Source organism: Anguilla anguilla, chromosome 17, assembly GCF_013347855.1.
Source record: "Anguilla anguilla isolate fAngAng1 chromosome 17, fAngAng1.pri, whole genome shotgun sequence".
Lineage (NCBI taxonomy): Eukaryota > Metazoa > Chordata > Actinopteri > Anguilliformes > Anguillidae > Anguilla > Anguilla anguilla.
Window position 1 is genome coordinate 29,068,844 of NC_049217.1, and position 20,210 is coordinate 29,089,053.

At 41.8% G+C, this 20,210-nt stretch overlaps 3 protein-coding genes and 1 long non-coding RNA gene across 4 annotated transcripts; 2 read left to right on the top strand and 2 right to left on the bottom strand.

Annotated features, from left to right (window-relative positions):
• Positions 1-663: 663 nt before the first annotated feature.
• On the top strand, positions 664-2,626 carry LOC118216142 (protein NATD1-like). Its single transcript, XM_035397173.1, has 3 exons — positions 664-1,356; positions 1,548-1,669; positions 2,015-2,626. Exons 1-3 carry the CDS (start codon positions 1,185-1,187, stop codon positions 2,129-2,131), a joined length of 411 nt encoding a protein of 136 aa, XP_035253064.1. The 5' UTR covers positions 664-1,184; the 3' UTR covers positions 2,132-2,626.
• On the bottom strand, positions 2,615-6,916 carry LOC118216140 (germ cell-specific gene 1-like protein). Its single transcript, XM_035397172.1, has 5 exons — positions 6,318-6,916; positions 5,496-5,543; positions 5,138-5,290; positions 4,353-4,464; positions 2,615-3,877 (listed from the first exon to the last, which is right to left on the bottom strand). Exons 1-5 carry the CDS (start codon positions 6,616-6,618, stop codon positions 3,577-3,579), a joined length of 915 nt encoding a protein of 304 aa, XP_035253063.1. The 5' UTR covers positions 6,619-6,916; the 3' UTR covers positions 2,615-3,576.
• Positions 6,917-15,781: 8,865 nt separating this feature from the next.
• Positions 15,782-17,928, bottom strand: LOC118216343. Its single transcript, XR_004762998.1, has 2 exons — positions 16,929-17,928; positions 15,782-16,566 (listed from the first exon to the last, which is right to left on the bottom strand). It is a non-coding gene; the product is annotated as an uncharacterized LOC118216343 (long non-coding RNA).
• On the top strand, positions 16,210-19,024 carry rcvrna (recoverin a). Its single transcript, XM_035397436.1, has 3 exons — positions 16,210-16,624; positions 17,314-17,425; positions 17,923-19,024. Exons 1-3 carry the CDS (start codon positions 16,244-16,246, stop codon positions 18,039-18,041), a joined length of 612 nt encoding a protein of 203 aa, XP_035253327.1. The 5' UTR covers positions 16,210-16,243; the 3' UTR covers positions 18,042-19,024.
• Positions 19,025-20,210: the final 1,186 nt, after the last annotated feature.

A 20,210-nucleotide genomic window follows, 5' to 3' on the forward strand; every position in this document is an offset into this window, starting at 1 on the left:
CCCAGAGCAATATTCTTTCAAGCGGGCCAGAATTCCTAGCTATGCCCCTGTTCACAAGTATACAAAGAAAATTTAAATAAATAAAATCAACAGAAGTTCACAGGTAACCTTTCTGTAAGAGCCAATTCTGCCCCTTTCTGTTTTGTTTGGATGAGAACTGTGCAGAAATGTGTCTATGACAGCAATTTGAGGGGCAGTTCCGCAGGTTCCTCATAGACTGTATAAAAATAGAGGTTCCTCCATGTGGGCATGTGTGTGAGAAAGATACTAGAGAGTGACGAAGGGGAGTTTTTTTAATGTGACCTCACCGCAGCACAACATTGGCTACCTTAAAGTCGCTCCTTCTATAAAAACCTTTTTTAAATCCATGCATTGTGATTTTTCCCCTGAGTAGCAAGGAAGTGAAGAAAAATTATATGTTTCGATACAATTGATTGGTTGCGATAGATGGATTAATAGTGGATGACAAACTTTTACCTCAAGCAAACTCTAGGATGTACGGCTGTCAGATCAAGTATTACATTCTAGCGCCACCGAGCGTCTGGCTGTTTGGTATCCACTTCATTTAGACTGTAGAAAAATTAAACATCTACCCCATAGACTGTAGAAAAAATAAGATTACGCGGCAGTCAGAGGTTGCGTATGTGGAGAGAGCCACCTACCTGCATTTTCTGCCCGCGAGAAATACAACATTATGCAGAAAATAATTATTCTGGTTAGAACGACAAGTGACACTCGTCGTAAGTAAGGTATTTTATAAGTAGGCTAACACCTAGGCGGTCACTGTGACACCATCACTATCCATTCCTATAAGGCGTTTCCTCGTCCATAGGCTACGTATGAAGTAGCCTCTAGTCGACATTTTTCTACAAAAGTACATTAGGCCTACCAGATTGAATAACGAAATGAATTTGTTCAAGCTGTTACATTTCCTTTAACAACCTACAGATAGGCATACTGGCTGACTAGAATCATGTTCCATAGAACCATTAATGTTACCAGCGGTTTATAATATGAATACATTTTAGTTTACAGAGAACGTTCGCCATTGACTTGCACTGTAATATGTGCGTCTTGTTCTTTCATCCACCATCTTTGCAACAGTACAGAATGTACAAAGCAGTAGCCTAACAATCGGAATTACATAACAACAGCAGCTAGCTGGTTAGCCCCTTGTTGCAAACATGGCGTTACGGTTATTGTGCTCCCATTCAAATGCATTCAGACAAAAACATTTTCTCGTGTGCAATTTCAAAACGGCAAAGACTTCATTGAGCATCACAAGTCTTGCAGGCAACTCTAAGATTGAACACGATAGACATCGGAAGTGCTTCACACTTAGCCTGGGTAACGATGGTAAGGACAGCACACGCGAGATTTTTCTTGGCTCATTTTGAAACCAATTTGCTCTGGAATTTGGTGTCAATTCGAGAATACGGGGCATTGATCCGTGATATCATGCTTTAATGTCAATGTAAATTTGAAACTCTAGATACGAAATGTTTTTTTGCCCTAAGGTCTAGTTAAAATAAGCGTCCATTTCCCAGCAGGAGATCTGGAGACAGCTGTGCTGAGATATGAATTCACGGGGGACAGAGAAGTACATTTGTTGACAACAAACGTTCCTGTCCGATTCAGGGGTAATGGTGTCGCAGCGCTATTAGCTAAGGTGACGTAAATCTGCTATACAAAAAAATTAATAACTTTAGAACTGTTCACTAAGTAGCCTACGTGATATGACGCATGTCGACAGTTGTATTGACAACCCTTTACACTTGATCTTTGTAACCGCACCAATAGTTGCACACTGCACGGCTATAGTAATTCGTCGCACTTCCACATTTCTCTTTAGGAAAGAATATCATCCTATTTGAAGTAACTCTTTTGGTGTGTGTGTTTTTGGGTTTTTGTTTTGGTCATGTGTCAATGCTGGTGATTTATGGGTAGCTTTTTTTTCTTATTGTTAATTAAAGGGAGCTAAAAGTATCTCTCTCTCTCTCTCTTGCTCTCTCAGAGTGCCTTGGACTTTGTCGTGGAAGAAAACCTGAAGGCGCGTATATCTTGTTGGTATATTAAGAAATATATAACAGAAAACCCCAAGTCTGAATATAAAGACAAAATTGTTCATTAGCAATATGTGCATGTTATTTTATTCTTTATTTTCAAGAATAGCAGTAGGTCTCTTTTTTATATGCCAAATAAAAATCTAATAAAAAATATTGATGGCTGTTCAGTGGATCTAAGTTCCTGGTAGGTTAGCTGACCTATTGTGATTAAAAGTAGGAACGGACCTTGGTTTTAAAATGTAAAGATTAATCGTTACATTGACTGCACAACAAACTCAGATTCTCACTTAATTATATAAAAATGAGCAGGGTTAAATGATATGGTCTACCAATACATATTTGATTTCACCGCACCTTTCTAAGATGCATCGGCTAAAATCATCTGCTAAATCACTAAATTGTCAATTCTACTGTTTCCCTGATGCATCATAATCAGCATTGTTAATGTTTACAGTTATTTCGCAAATTATGTGACAACTGGCATTCTTTTCATGATAATGTATTTTTTTTTCTGATAAATGCAAATGTTAAGTCTTAATAAATAAAAAAAAGTAATTTACTGTTTCCTGTGTATTACCTTGTCATATTCATAATACTTGCAAGGATGAAGTATTTAAATTAATCCCTTTGTTATTAACTTGCATTTTTACTTTGCCGTAATGCTCTCAAAGCTTCTTTTCTACAGTAAGTGTACACTGCTGAATCTGAGCACTGTTTTGGCCGCAGTTTTGTCTATCGCGGATCAAAATCACATTACGTAATCAGTAGCCCCGGTTTTACTCTACCTCTCCGTAAATATGACCTGTTTCATATTACTCTCTTAGGTACTGTTATATTGCATTTTGTAGCCGTATGGAAATTCGTGAATACACTATTTCCTCCTGTCTTACTTTTTAGTTTGGAATGTTCCATGTTACAATTAATGTGCTGAGAAAGCTTGGGAATACACCAGGTTGTCTAACTACAAGCTAAAAGCTAGACCTAAACACTGGAAACTATAGAAGCCAGAAGTCTAATGACAGAGGCCTAGCCTATTAGCCTATATGATGTGTAGGTGTAACTGCATTTACAGTATTGCAGAGAAACATAATAAGCTTGTCTTCCAAGGCAACCCCCTCTGTACCCTTATGTACTGAGGATGAACGCTTGATTGCTGTAGGCCAGTTTAGAGATGGGGCAGACAGGTATAAAGGCACAGGTGCAAGTACAGTACCTTTGAAGTCTGTGTGAGGCAACGTACCCAAAATTGTTTCTAGTTGGCTATATCAAATATCAGGCCTGCAAGTTTTCAGATTCAAAAGCATGAATGTCAGCAGGGAAAGAATTTCCTATGGTGAAGATCAGCACATCAGATTAAAGGAGTTTCCTTGTTAAACTGGTTCATCATGGGTCACCTTCACGTTAAGACCATGCAAAGCAAAAAACGAATCCCAGCTACTGCAATGCAGTACTGACACTGATCAGTTTCGGAAAAGAGGGTCAATGAGTCAAAATTCTGGGGAGGCGGCGATCAGCAGTGTTCCTCAGGCCGAGTCTCGGGAACATCTGGCTTATCCCCGACCTCCAGGACGACGGAGTCTCCTGGCGGCTTGCCGGAAGGCTCCAGAAGGTCCCCGGTGGCGGCCGGGGCGGTGCTTATGTACACGTCCCACAGCTGCGCCGGGGAGCGGAGCTCCAGCAGCTTCTCCTCCAGCCTCAGGTGCTTCTCCAGGACCCGCCGCTTGCGCCGGAACTCGATGATCGTCTTCGTGTAGCGGTTGAGCGTCGTCACCGCGGAGGCCATGCAGGCGGCGAACGAGCTCCACGCCAAGCTGAGAGGAGAGAGAGAGAGAAAGAGAGAGAGAGAGAGTGAGAGTGATAGAGTGAGGGAGAGAGAGAGAGAGAAAGAGAGAGAAAGAGAGAGAGTGAGAGAAAGGGAGTGAGAGAGAGTGTGAGAGTGATAGAGTGAGGGAGAGAGGGAGAGAGAGAGAGAGAGAAAGAGAGAGAGAGAGTGAGAGAAAGGGAGTGAGAGAGAGTGTGAGAGTGATAGAGTGAGGAAGAGAGAGAGAGAGAGTGAGAGAGAGGGCGATGTCCTCAGGTGGAATATCTTTATTTTGTCCTCGGTTCTGGGTTCTCAGAATAAATACAACAGTATAAAAGTTTAATAAATAAAAAAAAGTGTCAATTTCAAACTGGACAATGAAGTTCCACTTCTGACTCAAAACCTAGAAAACCTGGAAGTGAAGACACGAACCAGCTGAATAAACACAAAACAGCTGATTTACAACGAGGTCCAGGAACACTCACAGGTAGGACCAGCTGTAGTCCCAGGTCTTCGGCCTCCAGTCTTCCGGGCCCAGACTCACGCTCAGCTGGAAGATCGTGGTGAACATCATGTGCGCTACCATCCCCAACAGGCCTGCAGCATCAGAGCACCGGAATCAGAGCATCGGCATCAGAACATCAGAGCATCAGAATCAGGGCATCAGAACATCAGAGCATCAGAATCAGGGCATCGGAGCATCACAATTGGAGCATCAGAGCATCAGAATCAAAGCATCAGAACATCAGAATCAGAGCATCAGAATCAGAGCCAGCGCTAGGGAGCCTACAAGGCTTCTGCGGTCACCGCCAATTACCCAAGGTGCTTAGAGGTTTTTCAGATCTTTGCTTTCTTGGTGCTGTTCTACCATAATTAGATAGTTTTGATGTTCACAATAAAATGTTTTTTTTAATTTATTTTTGTACTTTTCCGGGGCTGAGTTTATCTGATTCCTACCCCAATTTGGAATGGCCGATCTTCTGCAACCACAGCCACGTGGTGTACATGCACAAACCCCACTGTGAAATTTGGAGAGTATGGACCAACAAGCCATCCAGCAGCCTCTTTCCAATAAAATATTAACTCATAAATATAAAATTAATTCCAAACTATGAACAAACGAGATCAACAAAGTAGCAGACGTAACTCACAAACGAGACTTTGGGCTAGCTATCAGAAGAAGCAGTAAGTCACAGCTAGGAGAGTGAAGCGGTGTTGCTAAGCGCACAGTGCGTTGCCAGGGTGACAGCGGTGAACATCGTGGCATTACCGGACAGGGCGGTGAATACCGCGGCGAAGGCGTTCATCTTGAGTCCGTTCATGAGGTCACAGCGGCAGCACATTTCGGCACACATGAGGACCCCGCCCATGGAGAGCAGGCTGATGTACAGGCATTCCGCCACGATGCACAACCACAGGACCCCTGGGGGGGCGGGGGAACAATAATAACCTTTAGCCTTTTGAACTGTGCTACGCCCAGCCTACAATCCCTCCTCGAGATCGAGGTCAAGGAGGACGTGGAATCTCGTACAGCTTGGCCAGGCTGTATGAGCAGAGTACTGTGCTCTCCTAAATAATAATAATAATAATAATAATAATAATAATAATAAAACTTCAGCTGTACCCACCTCTTTCATGCGCAGGTGCAATCTCTAAAAAATTCCGACAGGTAAATCCTGAAAGGAGAAAAAATTTAAGCATCTTTTGTCATATAAGTGGAAATAGTTAATACAACATTTTGTCTTATAAGTGGAAGTACTAAATTATTTTCAGAAAAATAATGAGAAAAAATAAATTTACAAATTAACACGCACATTTTTACACAAATTAATAAAGAAATGCTGTTTTGTATTTAGTTTATATTTAATCTATGAGTAGTATGTATCTAGTACTCAGTATGTATAGAGCACTCAGCGCTGTGTACGATGGTTCCTTGAGACTGTGAAGATGTTTGGTGGTCAATTTGCACAGGAGGAGTCTAATGGGTTCATTATCGTAATTACAGTATTTGAGAATGAGCCCCCACCTCCCCCTCCCCACCTCCCCCAAAAACCTTTTTTTTAAATCACAAAACACATTTCCAGGTAAAAAGTGTTTAGTCTCACTGTAAGGTTATATAATGACTGTTCTTTTTTCCAGAAAACTGATAATTAGCCCATAAGAAAGAATATCAGTGGCATGAGAGAGGCTGGTGGAAGAAAGATTTTGTGTGTGTGTGTGTGTGTGTGTGTGCCTGCATGCGTGCGTGTGTGTGTGCATGTGTGTGTGCGTGTGTGTGTGCCTGCATGCGTGCGTGTGCGTGCGTGTGTGTGTGTGTGTGTGTGTGCGTGTGTGCCTGCATGCGTGCGTGTGTGTGTGCATGTGTGTGTGCGTGTGTGCATGTGTGTGCGTGTGTGTGTGTGGGGGGCGGGGGGGGATGGGTGCGCCGGTAATGTGGGGGCGCCTCTCACCGATCATGTTCACGCTCTGCTCGCAGGACACCCAGATGCCCGTGTGGAACTTGCGCATGATGAACTTGTCCTCGCCCGTCTCCCAGATGTACTGCACCAGCCGGCTGTCGTTGAGGTTGGAGCTGTTGAAGCGGATGCAGTAGGTCTGCTTCACCGTGACGGGGCCCGCGCAGAAGGGCTTCACCACCTTCCGCGTGCCCTCGCACCAGTAGCTGGTGCTCACCGCGGACACGGCGAACGTCAGCGCCACCATGTTGAGGGCGAGGGCCAGGTAGGCCCTGCGCTGCCGGGCGATCTTCATGGCCGGGGCGGGCGGGAGGCGGGTCCGCCGGCCTCCTCAGTGGCGCATGATCGCGGGCTGTTTTCCGTGCTTTCCCTCTCCCTTCCCTGGCAGTGCAGTGTGGCAGGCTGTGAACCTCTCTCCCAGACCCCTCATCTGTCCACCGAATGCACAGCTGCTCTTGCCTTCACTGCCCACTCTCTTACTCTACCTCTGAGTTTTCCGTTCTTTCCCCACCTCCTCTCTCTCTCTTTCTCTCTCTCTCTCTCTCTCACTCTCTCACTTTACCTCTGAGTTTTCCTTCCTTTGGTCTCTCTCCTGTTTCCCCACCTCCTCTCACTCTCTATCTCTTTCTCTCCCTATCTCCCTCTCACCCTCCCTTTCTATCTTCCCTCACTCAAACTCCTCCATGCCACTCTCTCTCTCCCTCCCTCTCTCACCCTCCCTTTCTATCTCCCCTTACTCACCACTCATACTCCTCCATGCCACTATCTCTCTCTCTCTCTCCCTCAAGCCTCTGTGTCTCACCCCTTTTTTAAGCAAATGTAATGCAGAAGTCATTGCGGGGTGAATTTTCAGTATTGTGGGTTATGCTATGCTGCCTTCTGTAAAAGTGAATGTGCTTTGGGTAATGTGCTTTGGGGAAGACAGATGTTCAGAGAAAACAGATCCTGTCTTGGCTTATTTACTTATCATTTCCATCATAAAATGTAGCTGATACAATATCTAACAAGGCAGGAAATCCTTTAGAAAATAATATATATAATATATATTTCTAAAGATAGTTTGTGTGTGTGTGTGTGTGTGTATCAATCCAAAATAGTTTGTACATCATTGCGTATAAAACAGAAAATGAAATCTGTATGTACTCTATAATATTTCAGTGTTTTCCGGGAAGCTTTTGACCCACAGGGAAAGTGACATTTGCAGTGAAAATTTTCTCTCAACAGTGTACACATTTTCACATTTCAATGGAAGAGGGTTTGCTGCCCTAGACCCACGGCTTCAAACTCAGATGATAAGAATTTATATATACATCCTTTCTCCTCCTGCTGTGGCAATGTAAAATTATAAATTAATATCAGATGCAAAGCCACGGCTAAGCACCTTAGTCATGTTTTTAATAAAACATTGTTTTCGCGTGAAAACAAACTGAGCTGTTTGCATGAAGGATTGATGCATCTGGCCTGGAATTGAATATTCTAGATACTCAAGCTGGTTATTGAGGAAGGTGGAATCACTGTGTGAATATAATCCTGATGGGACTAACAGAATAACCATACTGCTGAAGTGTCAGGTCATCGCAAAAGCCATTTTATATAATATTGTGTCTGTTTATGGATGCTTCCATAATTTAAACCGGAGAAAATAGCAGAGTAAAACTACTGTAAAGTGCATGCAGAGCTAAGATATTCAACCTTCTCCCTGTCAGCAGAGACCTTAAATGAATGACATCATCATCATCATCACTAGCTGCAAGGTGAGATTTAGATTGTCCAAAATTTCTTTTGCAACACAATAACCTGTAAAGACTAGCACAGAAACTTGAACTGAAAAAATAGCTGCTGGGCAACACTACAGCTACTTATACAAGATTTTAATAGCTGTGGGATATATAGCTGTGGCGTATATCCTCAGATTAATAAATTAATAAATAATAAAAACGTTTAAAATGCTATGGCCAGGCTATAGCCAGTGGAGCTGTCCATTTTGCTGACAGATACGTGAATGTGTCATGTATGTCTTCCAGCAAAACGGACAGCTCTAGAAATTTATACACAATAGTTGATAGGCCTACTGTGCCATGAAGTTGTGTTTGGATGAATCCATTTCAGATAGCCAGTATTATGCAATACAAATACAGATAAGTGATTATAAATTTTCACACTCCTGGAGTATGTGTTCGAGTGAGTGTGTGTGCACGCATGCTATTCACAATGGATGTATCAAATAAAAAATACTTTTATTATTCTTCTTTGCTATGCAAATACAATAATTATGCTTTGTTAAACTGTGCATCTTCATATCTTAACTGAAACTTAAGAAATTACATGTACATTTATGAAGTGCAAAATAAAGAAAGTACAGGAATAGCTATACAGTATCTGTGCGTGTACAAGTAGCTGGTTGCACCACTCAGGAACCCCTATACAAGATTATATCCCTAGTCGGTAGCAGCAGGCAATCATTATAATCCATAATCCAAGTCATGTTTATAATACATTTAAATGGAAGTGGAAATTAATTTTTTTTTTTTGTTGGAATTTTATTGTCAGGAAACTTCCATATTAAATCCAGAAGGGGAAAAAAAATCGTTTTTACATTTCACAGGATGTTCCTTTTGAGGCACGACCACCTGTTCTGGTTTTTATAAACAGGCGTGGCCTAACATGAACACTCTGGGTTTAACACTTCCTGTAAAATGACCTTTGAGCACCCTAAAAAAAAACAAAAAAAAACAAAACAGCGCTGATACATATCATTCATCCACAGCTTCACACTTCCAGTGTGATGACAGAGCTTTGATTGATTGTTCTGAAGACTGAACGGAAAAACCAGCAATCACACAGTAAAGCAATCAGGGCTACAATCCCTTTGCCATCTGGACCGATGAGAGGTTGAGCATCCTGTACAGTAAGGTTATAACCCCTATGCACAGACATCCTGTACAGTAAGGTTATAACCCCACACACAGACATCCCGTACAGTAAGGTTATAACCCCTATACACAGACATCCTGTACAGTAAGGTTATAACCCCATACACAAACATCCTGTACAGTAAGGTTATAACCCCGCACACAGACATCCTGTACAGTAAGGTTATAACCCCACACACAGACATCCTGTACAGTAAGGTTATAACCCCATACACAGACATCCTGTACAGTAAGGTTATAACCCCACACACAGACATCCTGTACAGTAAGGTTATAACCCCATACACAGACAACCTGTACAGTAAGGTTATAACCCCTATACACAGACATCCTGTACAGTAAGGTTATAACCCCATACACAGACATCCTGTACAGTAAGGTTATAACCCCGCACACAGACATCCTGTACAGTAAGGTTATAACCCCGCACACAGACATCCTGTACAGTAAGGTTATAACCCCACACACAGACATCCTGTACAGTAAGGTTATAACCCCTGTACACAGACATCCTGTACAGTAAGGTTATAACCCCTATACACAGACATCCTGTACAGTAAGGTTATAACCCCTGTACACAGACATCCTGTACAGTAAGGTTATAACCCCTATACACAGACATCCTGTACAGTAAGGTTATAACCCCACACACAGACATCCTGTACAGTAAGGTTATAACCCCACACACAGACATCCTGTACAGTAAGGTTATAACCCCTATACACAGACATCCTGTACAGTAAGGTTATAACCCCACACACAGACATCCTGTACAGTAAGGTTATAACCCCACACACAGACATCCTGTACAGTAAGGTTATAACCCCTATACACAGACATCCTGTACAGTAAGGTTATAACCCCTATACACAGACATCCTGTACAGTAAGGTTATAACCCCACACACAGACATCCTGTACAGTAAGGTTATAACCCCACACACAGACATCCTGTACAGTAAGGTTATAACCCCTATACACAGACATCCTGGACAGTAAGGTTATAACCCCATACACAGACATCCTGTACAGTAAGGTTATAACCCCTATACACAGACATCCTGTACAGTAAGGTTATAACCCCTATACACAGACATCCTGTACAGTAAGGTTATAACCCCTGTACACAGACATCCTGTACAGTAAGGTTATAACCCCTATACACAGACATCCTGTACAGTAAGGTTATAACCCCACACACAGACATCCTGTACAGTAAGGTTATAACCCCACACACAGACATCCTGTACAGTAAGGTTATAACCCCTATACACAGACATCCTGTACAGTAAGGTTATAACCCCACACACAGACATCCTGTACAGTAAGGTTATAACCCCTATACACAGACATCCTGTACAGTAAGGTTATAACCCCACACACAGACATCCTGTACAGTAAGGTTATAACCCCATACACAGACATCCTGTACAGTAAGGTTATAACCCCATACACAGACATCCTGGACAGTAAGGTTATAACCCCATACACAGACATCCTGTACAGTAAGGTTATAACCCCATACACAGACATCCTGTACAGTAAGGTTATAACCCCTATACACAGACATCCTGTACAGTAAGGTTATAACCCCTATACACAGACATCCTGTACAGTAAGGTTATAACCCCATACACAGACATCCTGTACAGTAAGGTTATAACCCCTATACACAGACATCCTGTACAGTAAGGTTATAACCCCATACACAGACCCCAGGGCCAACAGATGCCTTTTGTTAAGACCTGGCCGACACTGATGATGACTATAAAGCCTAATCAATGGGCCACCACTCATTGCACACCTGTCAATCAATTATTTGCTGGTACTTTTCCCCTCTGTTTTAATCTGTTGCGCCAGTTACTTTTGAAGTAGGACTTATGCAGTTATCATTGTGGCGCAACTGATTCCATGCCATATTCGAAATGAAACAATTAAAATGCTGTCATCATTACGGTTTACAGAATGTGAATGCTGGAAGCAATGGCCTCCCTCTACAGGGCTTTAGACATTAGACTGGAACAGGTGCATGCTGTTCTTGAACCATCGTGAAACCTTAAATGGCCATTTATGCAACAAAGCATTGTCATTTGGACAAATGTATCAGCACTTTAGCTGAAGCACTGGTTAAGCTGTGTGCTTGAATAACAAGAGTTTTTTTTTTATGCAACAGCTATCTGCAAGTTAGTGCATTACAAGAGAGGAACATTGTTTATAATTGTAAGCTTGGTTAAGTCCTGAGAAAAGGACTTACACACGTAAGAGTGTGGGATTTAGATGGATGTTGCAGGAGGATAACTGGAATTATTTTTTTTTATCGTTTTGGTTTTACAACTAATCCACCTTACATGAGCAGAGTACAAACCACATTGTTTTGAATTTGTCACTGGAAGGTATCTAAAATCTGGGAATGCTTGATTATAAAATAAAGCAAGGTATTATTTAAATAATACAATGTGAATATCTTTCAGAAGGAATGTTGTCCTGTTTGTTTTTGAAAGTCTGTTCTCTTAAGAAAACATTGCAGATGTGCTTTCAGTTTTCACTAACAGTTATTTTTCGTGAATATTGTAGTACAGTGTGTGTATATATTGCATTATATATTCTTGTTTTGATATGTGTAGTGCAGTACTATATCGTATTATAGATTTTTGTCTAGACATTTTTGTGTAAATTCTTAATACTTCCAGTTTATGCCTCTCTATTTCTCATACGTGCGACATAACGAGCCACGGATTTTCCAAGCTGTATTACAGGTAAACCTAAAGGAAAAGGGATAAGGGATATTGGGGGGTGCGCGGTAACCCACGTGTTTAAAGGAACACAGGCTGCATATAGGCAATTACACGTAAATGTAATGCAGTGCTGGGCTGGTTCGTGACGAGTTTGTGAACATCAAACACGTTTTTAAATAAAAAAAATTTCAACGCGAAGTCAAATAAAATTCCAATCCACGGTATTAGGCCAAATGTAGCGACAGAACTATCCCAGCTGTCGCGTTCCGTTCCTGAAATTATTTAGCCCAGCCTTAAACCCGTCGTAAAGATTTCAAGTCAATTTCTACTTAAATTGTTTATTCACGTTTTAAGGAGCACGTGCCACGCACCCTTGCTCGTCTCCCGTTACTTCTTCTGTCCTACTCTGAAGAGGAGAAGACAAATATAGATCATGTAGCATAATAATGGGTTGACCATTTGGTCAGTGATTAACCTCGCAAGAGTTCAGTGCAACCCAAGAATCTGCGGCTCAGTGGATTAGGTGAACTAGCCTCGGGTCACGCTCATCTACTTGAAAACAATAGACACGCACGTGCGTGATTACCTCTGAACTTCCAAGAATTAGCCAGATGACTTGATTTTGTGGCCTTGTACAGATCAATGCCGGTTCTCTGTCACATCTGTAAACGTCCACCGACCTCCCTTCCTGTTGGTGAGCTGGGCATTTATTGCTGGAAGAAACCCTTGACATCAGAGAAGAAAAATAGCAACGAACTGTCTTTTTTTTCTAACGCACCCCATTCGCGATAGGCTGCCACGATATGTAACGCCATGGATAGCCGATAGGATGAGATTAAGATTACCTGAAACCGCACAAACTCTCGCCATTGCTTACAGCACGGAACAGTTTGCACGCCACATTGTCCTTGAATCCGGTTTATGACATTCAAGTTTACAGGGAGGATTACACCGCACAGTCTGAATATATCGTTGATTTATCCATACATTAAATCACGTCAGAAAAAAACTCAAACGTGTAGACTATTTTCTTGGATTTTAATAAACCTATTATAATAAATTCAAAGTTAAGATAGTAAACAAATACACAAATAAATATGATATAAATAGCCTCGAAGCTGACTGCAGACGCGGTTACGAAAAAGGTTGTTCGTTTGATGAAAACATTGACTTGGATACTATAATTTTGGCTATAAGTAGATACGTATAATATTGTTGCCGTCAACAGTGATAATGCATTCTAATGCATTATTATTTATTTGTTGGGCAACTGGAACATCTCTCGTGAAATAAACCATTCGTATCCCTTGTGGTACACCATTGCTTTTGGTTTACTACGATACAGCTTACAATTCAGTGGAGTTGTCTTTTCGTTTGAGTTGCGCTGTCCATAGTGCTGAACACCACGTGCACGAGATGAATTTTGCGCTCGCAATCTTTAAACATGCAGTTGGCTGCTGTGCTGATTTACATAAGTACACTTCCCAGACACACAACTAAAATCAACAACTTGCGCAGGCGTATTTTCTTAACATTCACATTTATTTCCAGCGTTTTTAAAAATTATTATTATAGATCATCAGTTAGCTTGCGTATGAGTGAATATGTAAACTCATGTTAACTAAGAGATAATTTTGTTTTAATATTCATTGTAGTTTTATGATTCACGGTAGAATTCGTCCGCTCCTCCTGTGATCCCACACCAGAATTGGTTGATGATGGATGGGTATGGAACCGTTTCTGTGTTAAAAGAGCTTCTATGTATGCAGTAGACCTGAAGAACAGATTTCTGTACACAGCTCAAGTATTGCATTTCCCCACTTTTCACTGATTTCACATAAATTATTTGAGCTTCTGCTTCCTCTCTTTTTAAGTGAATAAATAAATATATAATTTTATGGCCCTGATGCCCAAATGCCTAATTTGTACATGGCCTGGCTCCTTCATGCCAAGCCAAGCAAATTTGACAAGGGCACAGGATGGGCAGGGCTGGATACAGGATTGATAAGATTGAGTACGAGATTGACAAGAAAGAGGATAAGGCTGGCAAGAGATCATATGGCCTTAGTAAGACCGAGTACAGGGTAGGCAAGGGTGTATACAAGGACTGAGTGCCACACTGGCTGTAGTGTTGGATTAACAACAGTAAGCATTAGATTGGCCTAAATCGTATCAGTGCCAAGTCACAGACACCATTGCATCTTTTATACGTGGAGGCTCTGGACCTTCTTAGGTATAGGCAGGTTACATCACTGGTATCTGTTTTTTTTTTTTTAATTTAATTTTATTATTATAAGACAGTTATGTAGAAACTCCTCTCTTACCTTAGTTGCATCCTAACTTAGAGTTCCTGTAATTAACCCTACTCTTTCTCCGTGAAGGTGCTTTTTAAAATCCCCCACCCACACGCTGAACCTGGAAAAACCGCTTTTACTTACCGCGCTCTGTGGCACTAGAACATACTACTGAACACATCTAGTCTTGGCTGCCGTATTTCTGTGAATTAATTTAAAGGCAGAATCTTCCATATAGTCACCAAGAAGTGTAAACACTTATAATCCCTCTGTTTACTTGTACCATTGCTTTTATACGGTGCCACTTTTAATTCTCCTGTCTTTTTACACCATTTATGGCTGTAATGGTCTTGAACAGGCCTCCCTCACAAACAAGTTGTTAATCTCAACAAGACTAAGAACCAGTACGAATAAAGGGCAAAATTGAATTTAAATTAAAAATTAAACATCTTCCAGTTATTATCAGTACACATGCTCACAGGATACGTTTCAATTCGTTTAGGTGCACTAACTGTCTTAACTACTGCTTGTATTTTTTCCATAGACTGCGTTGTTGCCGTTCTCGTTGTGTTAGTGTTAATCAATTTAACCTTCAGGGTCCAAGTTGAACTATGCGGTTGTTCCCTGCACTTGGACTGGTACTTCTCTCTAGGGTTTTCGTCATGCTTGTTCCTGGTTATGGTTATACACTTTGTTGTACGTCGCTCTGGATAAGAGCGTCTGCCAAATGCCTGTAATGTAATGTAATGTAATTCTCAGACTTCTGATTCATTTCAAAGGTTTCCTGTAGATTTCAGAAAGGACCTATTATTCAGGGGGGAAAAAACATTACAGTAATGTAAATGTCATGTTTAAAACAAACAAACAAAAAACAAAACAAAAAAAACAAAGGGAATATGTTTCTTCCCAGCCCCCCACCCCCCCCAGGTGAAGGGGGATTTAGTTAAATCATTTGGACAATGTTCTTCGCATTAGAAGTGGTCCTGGCCTGTGACACAGTGGCTGTTTAACTCTTTAAGCTGCTTTGAACACAGGACATCAATAAGCATCATGAACTACCCCTACCCCTCACCCCCTCACCCCCCCAGCTCTTTTTAGGGGCAGAGCTTAGAGCAGGGGTTCTAAATCTTACCCAGAAAGGGCCGGTGTGGGTGCAGGCTTTTTTTTGTGTGGATAATATGAGCACCTCCGTCTTACCTTTGTAAGTTTCCATTTGGATTAGTTTTAAATTTACGGAACGCAATAGCACTCCTGACCCACAGCAGCTTGTGCCATTCCAGATCTTATTAAACGCAGGACAGCACACTTAGTGGAAGCCCCTAGGATCCCGCTTCCGGCAAGTACAAGAATAATCTTCTGGTATAAAAAAAATCGTCCCTTTTATGGTAAGATTGGACACCCCCTGGTCTTGTCAATGAGCGCTTAACGGTAATTAATAACGGATGAGTGCACGTAGTTGCACACAACGTCCACGTAGAGTGACCGCGGAAATGTCTCTGTGTTTAACGTTCAGTTTAATCACCAGAACTATACATAGGCTATTTAGAGTGACTTGCACAGGAGCCGACTCCGCGAAACACAGACTATAAAGCCTACACGCTCGTTTTCTTTATCAAGTTATAAGAAACTGAATACATATGTTGAGCAGAGTCTCCAGAATAATTAACCCCCCCCCCCCCCAAAAAAAAAACAAGCGATTTTGGGGGTATACCCACCAATTTTCAAAAGAGCTGCCAGCTGACTCACTTGTTGGACCCTTCCCCACTATGCCCTCGGAAAAGATGTCAAACTTTGAGTGACGTGCTGATCCCCTTAATCTTTAAGAAAGCCAGTCTGGATTTAAAAGAGTTATCCATAATCCAGTCCAGCACCTTTGTGGGAGCCCTAAGGGAACAGGGTCCTTGTCGACTGTGTGGAGACGACACTCACTCTCACTGCCAGGCCAAGCGAAACAAAAAAATGGGCAACAGCAAGAGCGGCGCGCTGTCCAAGGAACTGTTGGAGGACCTGAAGCTCAACACGAAGTACAGCGAGGACGAGCTGTGCGCGTGGTACCAGAGCTTCCTGAAGGAATGCCCCAGCGGTCGCATCAGCAGGGAGCAGTTCGAGGGAATATACGCCAGCTTTTTCCCGGACGCCGACCCCACTGCTTACGCGCACCACGTATTCCGGAGCTTCGACACCAACAGCGACGGGACGCTGGACTTCAAGGAGTACATCGTGGCGCTGCATCTCACGACCTCCGGGAAAACCCTGCAGAAGCTGGAGTGGGCGTTCGCCCTCTACGACGTGGACGGAAACGGCACCATCAGCAAAAACGAGATTCAAGAAATTGTAAAGGTGAGCTACGTTTGAAACGAGTGTTCTTCCAGACCCACTTGTGAGCAACAGCACCGGCTTTTGTTTATCTATTCGGCGCAAAACTCGCGCAGGGTGCAATACTTGTATGGGAATTCCAATTAGAATTTTAGACAGATAAATAAATACAATATTTTTGGGGATCAAATAATAACTGCCTGAAATTGACAGACAGCAAACAGGAAATTATTAAAATTAGATCATTAGACAAATTTAACTTGACTTCTAAAAGAAATGACTTCCAAATGTGTTCTATTTTAAAACGATGAAATAATATGTAGCCTACCGTTTGAAAACTGAAATCCTAAATACAAGAAACCCAATATGCCTGCCGAGGTGTAGTACCCCGCAAATAGGCCTACACGATTGATAATATTTGTTAACTATAATCTTCAAAGGAAAAGCATGCCAATGTAGACAGTATTCGAATAGGCTAATAATTTCCAGCGGTCCAAATGCTGTAGTAGGCCAACTGCGGTTTCCTTCAATAAATGACGTCATTATCTTACTCGATGTAATTTGTTCAACCGAGTGGCGTGAAGAAAACAGGAGGACTTCTCGTTGCAAACTTGCTTGTGATTAGCCGCGTTTTAAAAATCACGTTTTCATTTTGTGACCGTAGGCTATAGTCGCTGAAAATGACAACTTTTGTTATTTTGTGTTCCACCTAGTCAATATTCAACATGATATCCGGTGAAGATCAAAAGAACCTTCCTGAAGACGAGAACACGCCAGATAAAAGGGCAGATAAAATCTGGAAATATTTCGGCAAAAATGAAAACGGTAAGCGCGGTTGCTCTTTGTGAACATGCGCTCTTTGTGCATATAGTTCTACATTCTTGTAGTATTATTATGGAAACGTTAAGTGCATTTATATAAACTTAAGTGTCATAGAGTGCACTTACAGTATATAAAAATATAATTTCTCATTGTGTACTGTCTTCAGCAATCTACTTTTTGCACGCATGGGCAGTGATAGCAGCCTTTAAATGATCATCATATTATTTGCTGTGCAAAGAAATGTTTAGTTTTTTGTGTCTCAATTAACTCGAACGGGGGTCACGTGGGCCAGATCATTTTGCTTTGATCTTTTTCATCTAAAGATTGCTCACGGTTACACATCTACACAGTAAAAATGTTCTGATAGAGTATATTAGGTCCCTCTTAGACCTTCTAGATATAAACTCTGTTAGAGAGAAATTGACACAAACTTTTTTTTTTTTTTTTTTACTGTATAAGAGCGAATAATTTAAATGATGTTTGTTTCTTTCCCGTTTCAGACAAAATAGCAGAAGGGGAGTTTATACAGGGAGTCATGGACAACAAAGAGATCTTGCGGTTGATACAGTTTGACGAACCACAGAAAATCAAAGATAGGTTAAAGGAAAAGAAGCACTAGCTTTTGGATGCATGAACACCCCCCCCCCCCCCCCCGAAAAGACTGTTAAAGCTTCACTGTTTACATACCTGTGCTGTCCAGGCTTCTTAGGCTACCTTGTGTAATGTTCAGCTCAGATCTGCACATTTTGTACGTTGCATACGTCCTATGCAAAGGTTCATACATCACTGCATACGTGCAGGGTGATTCGTTTTGCTTTCCTTTCACAAAAATATACACACACACACACACACACACACACACTATAGCTCGCATCCTTTCTGGAGAAAATTTAGGGGGGTCCCTAAATCACTGCCCAGTACCCCTGCGTCGTGCTGGCTGGATTACGAGCTGGCCATTTGCTTAATAAAACCAAGTGAGAAGCAGAAAGCTGTCCATATCGATTGAGCTTAGGCTATGGCCAGCAGTCCCTTTCCAGCAAATCAATCCTCTTAAAATCTGAAGGTCATTTTAAACAGGTGCTCACAGAGGACTTGCGGCAGTGCTGGGAACATTCCAAGAGGTGTTGGTACACTCTCTAGTACATGTCTTAAGTACCATCTTGCTAAGACTGATACTTTCTTTTAGTACAGACAGTGTTAGCGTGAAATGTAGTAGAGAAGTATATCTTTAGTTCAGTAACGTGAGATTTAACGCGATGGAACCTGGGAGTCCGTGGTTGGCGGTGTACAAAAGGAACGGATAACGGTCACTGCCATTACTGAAGATATGGTCTGAGTTGGTTCCACTTTAAGTAGAAATGCTTTGTTAATGTTTTATGTGGATTCAAGTGTAACACCGGATAGCATCACATAGATTAAATGGCTGGGTAAGGTCTGTTTGTGTGCCATTTAGGCTGGTCACTGAATGGAGGGAAATTATTGATGATGCAAATTAGGGACACAGAGTTTATTGTGTGTAGATACAACAAGCCAACTGTGACAGATTATTTCAACATTTGTGTTACCAATGTTTTGCTGAAATAAAGGTTGATTTAAAAACTAGCCTTCTGTTCGATGGTGATTTGTCTTGTTGGAAAACAAGACGATGTTATTTATTGCCAAATGTTCAGATCGATCCTACCTATAATTAGATTTTTCCATTTCCAAAAAACAAGAGGTCAATCAAATGCCTTTCCGGACCACAATTGAAAACTGAATTCTTGTTCCCTGACACCATTTGCTGATTGATTTTCACTAATGAGCTTTGACAGGAGTGCGTGATCTGATTGGAGCACAGTGCTTCAGACTCGGATAGCCCACTGGAGGTCCACTGTGCATGGGGGCGGGGGCGGGGGCGGGGGGGGGGGGGGGGGAGGGGGGGTTATGGGGGGGTTCTGCTCCAGATAAGCTAAAGTAATTGGCTTTGTTTGAGCTGGTAATTTAATACTGAGGATGTCACTTTGACAACAATCCCCTCTAAGTCCAGTGCATTATTTGATACATGGAAGAATGAAAAGGTCTTTGATTCAAGTTTAAATCTTCCTCCAGCAAATTTGGCAATATCACATAGCGTTCAGCTTGATTAGGATTAAGTATTTCACTTATCCGAAATTCAGTGCAAATTAATCAGTTGAATGTTGATTTTAATTTTAGATTGAGGGGCTTCTCAGATCTAAGAAGCAGGTATCAAAAATAAATTAATTCGTTTAAAATAATTGAGAAATTTTGTTTATATTTGTTGTTGACACAAACGTATCCCCAGGCACACATTTAATTCTACCTGCCATTAAGGGTAAGTTCCAGATGAGAATTCAATTGACTAATTGATGGAAAGAAGCTTCAGAACTACATTACAGGTCCCCATACAGGATGGGGGGAAACCCTTCCAGTAGTTCAATTAGTGCAGTCCCAGCCTGGGATTAAACCGACAAAATCTCATTAGTCAAAGTTGTCTTGTGCATTTTTTTCTAAAACACGTGAACAGGTGTGAACATCGCCCGGTCCTATCTTCTCTGCTCCGTGCTGAGTTGCAGACCCGGGCATTAGCCAGAAATACAGGGCTTACCTCCACCTTACGCTAAATCCTCCTTTGGCTCCCACTAATGCGTGCCCCAGTTTCAAAATCTCGCTTTGTTTGACCCCCGCTTCTCACAATCTTTCAGCCTCCCGCCGACCAATCAGTGGCCAGCTTTATGGGGGGGGGGGGGCACCGGTGTGACAACGGGGGGCACAATATTAGATGTCATCT

Bases quoted from the DNA above. Each gene is read 5' to 3' on its own strand.
- LOC118216142 (XM_035397173.1), top strand. From the start codon at position 1,185: ATGGCGTTACGGTTATTGTGCTCCCATTCAAATGCATTCAGACAAAAA. The intron at 1,357-1,547 runs GTAAGGACAGCA...TCCATTTCCCAG, and splicing joins ACTTAGCCTGGGTAACGATG to CAGGAGATCTGGAGACAGCT. The intron at 1,670-2,014 runs GTGACGTAAATC...TTGCTCTCTCAG, and splicing joins TCGCAGCGCTATTAGCTAAG to AGTGCCTTGGACTTTGTCGT.
- LOC118216140 (XM_035397172.1), bottom strand. From the start codon at position 6,618: ATGAAGATCGCCCGGCAGCGCAGGGCCTACCTGGCCCTCGCCCTCAAC. The intron at 5,291-5,495 runs GTGGGTACAGCT...CCGCCCCCCCAG, and splicing joins TGCACCTGCGCATGAAAGAG to GGGTCCTGTGGTTGTGCATC. The intron at 4,465-5,137 runs GTAATGCCACGA...CTGATGCTGCAG, and splicing joins GGTATTCACCGCCCTGTCCG to GCCTGTTGGGGATGGTAGCG.
- rcvrna (XM_035397436.1), top strand. From the start codon at position 16,244: ATGGGCAACAGCAAGAGCGGCGCGCTGTCCAAGGAACTGTTGGAGGAC. The intron at 16,625-17,313 runs GTGAGCTACGTT...TGTTCCACCTAG, and splicing joins AGATTCAAGAAATTGTAAAG to TCAATATTCAACATGATATC. The intron at 17,426-17,922 runs GTAAGCGCGGTT...TTCCCGTTTCAG, and splicing joins TTTCGGCAAAAATGAAAACG to ACAAAATAGCAGAAGGGGAG.